This window comes from Sinocyclocheilus rhinocerous, unplaced genomic scaffold, assembly GCF_001515625.1.
Source record: "Sinocyclocheilus rhinocerous isolate Xijiao unplaced genomic scaffold, SAMN03320098_v1.1 scaffold510, whole genome shotgun sequence".
In the NCBI taxonomy this organism is placed as follows: Eukaryota; Metazoa; Chordata; class Actinopteri; order Cypriniformes; family Cyprinidae; genus Sinocyclocheilus; species Sinocyclocheilus rhinocerous.
The window spans coordinates 607,340-612,120 of NW_015653008.1; the positions used below are offsets into that span (position 1 = coordinate 607,340).

At 36.2% G+C, this 4,781-nt stretch overlaps 1 protein-coding gene across 1 annotated transcript in view; it reads left to right on the forward strand.

Annotated features, from left to right (window-relative positions):
• The window catches only part of LOC107715522 (Y+L amino acid transporter 2-like), a 15,085-nt gene extending 11,211 nt beyond the window's left edge, over positions 1–3,874 (forward strand). Inside the window, exons 8-10 of the mRNA XM_016521677.1 lie at positions 1,215–1,364; positions 1,471–1,654; positions 2,663–3,874. Coding sequence (XP_016377163.1) covers positions 1,215–1,364; positions 1,471–1,654; positions 2,663–2,757 — 429 coding nt within the window. The 3' untranslated portion in view covers positions 2,758–3,874. The remainder of the gene's footprint in view (positions 1–1,214; positions 1,365–1,470; positions 1,655–2,662) is intronic.
• Positions 3,875–4,781: the final 907 nt, after the last annotated feature.

Genomic DNA, 4,781 nt, shown 5'->3' on the forward strand with positions numbered 1-4,781 from the left:
ACGGCGCCGTGGGTGTAAACTTACAGATTAAGGGGCGGTAATATTATAATGAGATCCCTTTGCCAAGTCACCAAGGGAGCGAAGACGCTCTCGTTTTCTCAGATGCTTGCAGAAAAAGGCTTACCAAAACAAAGTTACTGGGTTAATCTTTTTCACGTTTCCTTGGTTGGTAGATGCCCAATTATATATAATTATGGGCATTATAGCACTTAATTAGCACTTGATTATTAAGTCAGGTTTTCATGATATGTCACCTTTAAAGGTGCACTCAGTAATTTTTTGTTCATGTTGCACCAACCAATATAGCAACTGATTTTGACTTAATATGCGGTGACATTAGTGAAATGTCAGCATAATTTCACATAGAAAGCAGGTTTCTGTTGGTTCAACCAACATGAACCCGAGCAAAATCTGTGTGAGAAACTCCAGAGAGAGCAGATTCCTTTTGGAATGACTGGATTTCATCCACAAACTTTCACAGAGCAATGGACACCTAGTGGTGTAGATGTCGCATTGCCTAAAGCCATTGTTTTTGCTTGCTGATGTCATTGTTGCAACACCCTATTCACATTCATCTAAAATTAGTATTTTTTTTTTTAAACAAAAGTGTTCTGTAATAGTAGTAGTCATGTGATTTCATCATGTTAAGCCCCCATTAGGTGATCCGCTTCATGTATAGAATAGCTTTTATTAGGTTACTGAAATGAGTGGGCTGTTCATCTGAAGTGGGTGGAAATCATTTTAAACATTTTTAAAAAGTGCTACTCATTTCTTTTGTGGTAAAAATAAATTGTAAAGAAAAAAAAAAATAGCATGCACCTTAAAGGAACACGCCACTATTTTTGAAAATAGGCTCATTTTCCAACTCCCCTAGAGTTAACGATTAATGTGTAAATGACTGCTGTTACGATTGGCTGCCGCCTTTGTGTGTGAAATAAGCCAGGTAGCTGAATGGGCATTGATAAGCACTGGATTTGTGGGTGTTTGCAGGGCGTGATGGGTCTGATCTTCCTGTGTGTGGAGGATGTGTTTCAACTCATCAACTACTTCAGCTTCAGTTACTGGCTGTATGTGGGTCTGTCTGTGGCCGGCCTCATTTACCTACGATTAATGTGTAAATGACTGCTGTTACGATTGGCTGCCGCCTTTGTGTGTGAAATAAGCCAGGTAGCTGAATGGGCATTGATAAGCACTGGATTTGTGGGTGTTTGCAGGGCGTGATGGGTCTGATCTTCCTGTGTGTGGAGGATGTGTTTCAACTCATCAACTACTTCAGCTTCAGTTACTGGCTGTATGTGGGTCTGTCTGTGGCCGGACTCATTTACCTGCGAATCACTCAGCCTGACAGACACAGGCCGGTCAAGGTAACCGGATCCATGCAGCGGTCCAGCATTCACATCTGATTATTAACTGTATGTGTTATTCTGTGTGTTTGTTGACTCAGCTGTTTTGGGTCTTTTTCTCCATTAGCTCACATTGTTCTTTCCCTTCATCTACTGCCTGTGCAGTGTGTTCCTCGTGATCGTTCCTCTGTACAGCGACACCATTAACTCTCTCATAGGAATCGCCATCGCACTGTCTGGAGTGCCAGTTTATTATCTGTGTGTCTACCTGCCCAAAGAGAAACAACCAAAATGGTTTGGTAAACTGAATGGTGAGGATAATCGTATTTTACATTTATTGATATGAAAGGATTCCTGATGTCAGACAATAAATGCATTTAACCCACATTTAGGTTGAGAAGGACCAAACTTGAAAGACCTGGTTCCATGATCGACAATATGACAAAAACTTACAGCGAGTGCAAAAATGTCAGAGACAGAAAGTAACACGGTCATTAAAAAAAGTACAGTTTTGCCACAAGAAATACTAATATCTCACAGGATATTTAATTTTTTTGTTATTTTCTTCTTCTTATTATTATTATTATCATTATTTTTTTTTAATGTGGAATATAAAGAAGCAGTGATTTCTTGATTTGTAATTCTGAGGGTCAGAGAGTGTAACATGGTCATGAAAAAATGAGGACGTTTGCTACAAAAAAATACTACGCAAAATTTTGATATTTTATTTTATTGTATTTTAACTGGAATATGAAGAAGCAGTGAAAGGAAACATGTCAGCAATGAACTCTTTTCCTTTTTCTTCATATAGTCATGCGGTGAAAGCATTATAACCATAGCAGCCACTGCTCCACCACAACAAACATGTGACTATCATTCATGCAAGTTCACAGTTCTGCTTAATTTATTCGATGTGAATCTAGTAACTAAATGTAAGCAAAGGAGTGGTTCGATGGACCTCAAATTCAGACTCAGAAATGTTTTATGAGATAGTACTAAGTTATGAACACAACCAGAAGTAATCACTAAATGCTCTAGTCTGGAAGAAGGAAGGCTTTGTGACAGACATATCATGTTTACAGCAGCTCTGGTCTCTTAAATACTTCATCCTCAAACTGTCAATGCACTACTCAATCAGTTTATTAATATCTACTCAAATTTAATAAAGCTCATACTTAAAATCAGAAAAAAAAAGATTTTCCAGTGGGATGGTGCAGGTAAAACTAAATTTCCCCACTTAATTTGAGCATTTTTTTTTCAGTGTAACTCCATTGCTCCTGTTTTCTCCAACCTGTTTCTCTCTCTATCCTCCATGCCAGATTCTGTCACCAAATACACTCAGATCATGTGCGTCTGCTGCTTAACTGACCTGGATGTGGAGCCAGAGAAGTTGGCAGAACCGAAGACCCAATAACTCTTTCAAGAGCACATGCCTGGAGCATGGATTCCATCTCTGAGAAAAAGAAAGACACTTTTTGTCAAAAACAAATACCTCATGGATTTATAAACGTCTAGTACGTATATCTCAAAGAGGTCAAATTCTGACGATGTCTCCAAGATATCCAAGATAGCTCAGTTTAACTGAAAAGCAAAATACTTTGTGTAATTTATCATACTGGTGTCTTTCATTACTTTTTGCCATTTTTTTATTTCATTTATTCTGTCAAGGTCTAAATGAAGTTCCTTGTTAAACCATTGACTGAAAAGGATTGTGCTTAAAGATACTGGGAGACATTGGACTTCTTTTTAGTTTCAGACTTGGTCCAAGAAGCTGAATGTACACGCAAACTGGACGACATTTTGGGACTATGGTATAGACCCGTGGGACTTTCTTGTAAAAAAAAAAAAAAATGCACATTTATTTTTTGTACTGTTTGTCAGATGCAGTAAAAACTGAAGAGTTTTCGAAATTGAGTTGTGAAGTTCAAAGATTAGTGATTTTATCATTTTGATATTAGTGCACTTTTTTTCTGTATGACAACTACACTTAGTGTCTGGTTGTCTGTATTTGATGTCCTTTGTTCATTTGACAAAAGAAAACAGGAAGTATCACTTAGACGTCACTGAATATATCTGGAGTGTTCACGTAATTTCAAAGGTCTTAGAAAGTGGTCAGCTTTGATTTGGCTTTCTGCCTTACAGATGTTATTTGAACACTTTCATAGATAATGCTGGGTTGATTTGGAATATGTTGTGATTGATGGGTCATGGCTTCTAAAAAGAAGCTAAAAATAGAGAAAACTGTGGCCGTCTGGGAGCTCCAGTGTCAGATGTCCAGGTGTTGATAGTGAGAGCGTCCAAACATAACAATCCAAACATTTTATGAACTCATTAGATCTCATTTCCATCTGTCTCGCACCTCTGTCAGTGTATGTCCAACTTTGATGCATTTAGCTTGCTCTTGTTTTGTTTTTTTTGTGGTTGTTGGTTTCTGGTTTCATACAACGATTGAAATAAAAGTAAATCAGAGGATGTGTCATAACAGAGCTGAACTTCTGACTTTACTATGTGCGTCATGGAAAATAAGTAAAACGGAGACTCTGTGTAATTTCAACATATTTAGTCATTTGATTAAAATTAACTCCTCACCTCAAGATCAATTCAAACTGTTTTTTTTTAACAGATGTGGGAATGCAGTACATGCATAGGCTACTGGTGAATGCAGTACCAGATTCTAATATAATTATAATTAATTATCATTTATGCATTTAGCAGACGCTTTTATCCAGTGCGACTTACAGTGCGTTCAGGCTATACATTTTTTACCAGTATATATATATATATATATATATATATTAGAAAAATGCCTGTGAAGTGATGACAAGGAATTGACTTCCTGAGTGGATACAGTAGAGCAACCAATATCAATGTTAATAAATACATTTAATGTATTCTTAATGCCTTTTAATGACAGGAAGTCTGCCCTTTTGAAAAACGCCAGACATCATTTGAAAAACGCAAAACAATATCAGACTTTCTATGCTTGAGAATGACGAGCACAAAGAAAAAAAAACTTTACTGAGTGAAATTGAGGTCCTGCTCAAAATTACTACTTCTAGAAACAACAGAAATAATAATAATTATAATAATAATTATAAAACAATTAGGTTTTCAAAAGTAAGAATAAACTACGAATTCAAGTATTTCAATTTTCAGTCATCTTATAAAAAGTGAGCCATCCTACTTTTAAAATCACTTGCTATGACAACTAATAAAAAGTTTAGTATCACGAAATTCTTGCAAAACTTTAAAAAACATTATTGAAAGAAAAATTGGACGTTTCGTATCATAATAAAATCAATTATTACACAATTATGGTCTCCGGTCTGAAAAAACCAGCATGTGATTTGGCATTTCTTTATATTTACACAGTTTACTAATGCTGCTCGGTGCATCAATAAATTAGAATGTTGTGGAAAAGTTCATTTATTTCAGTAA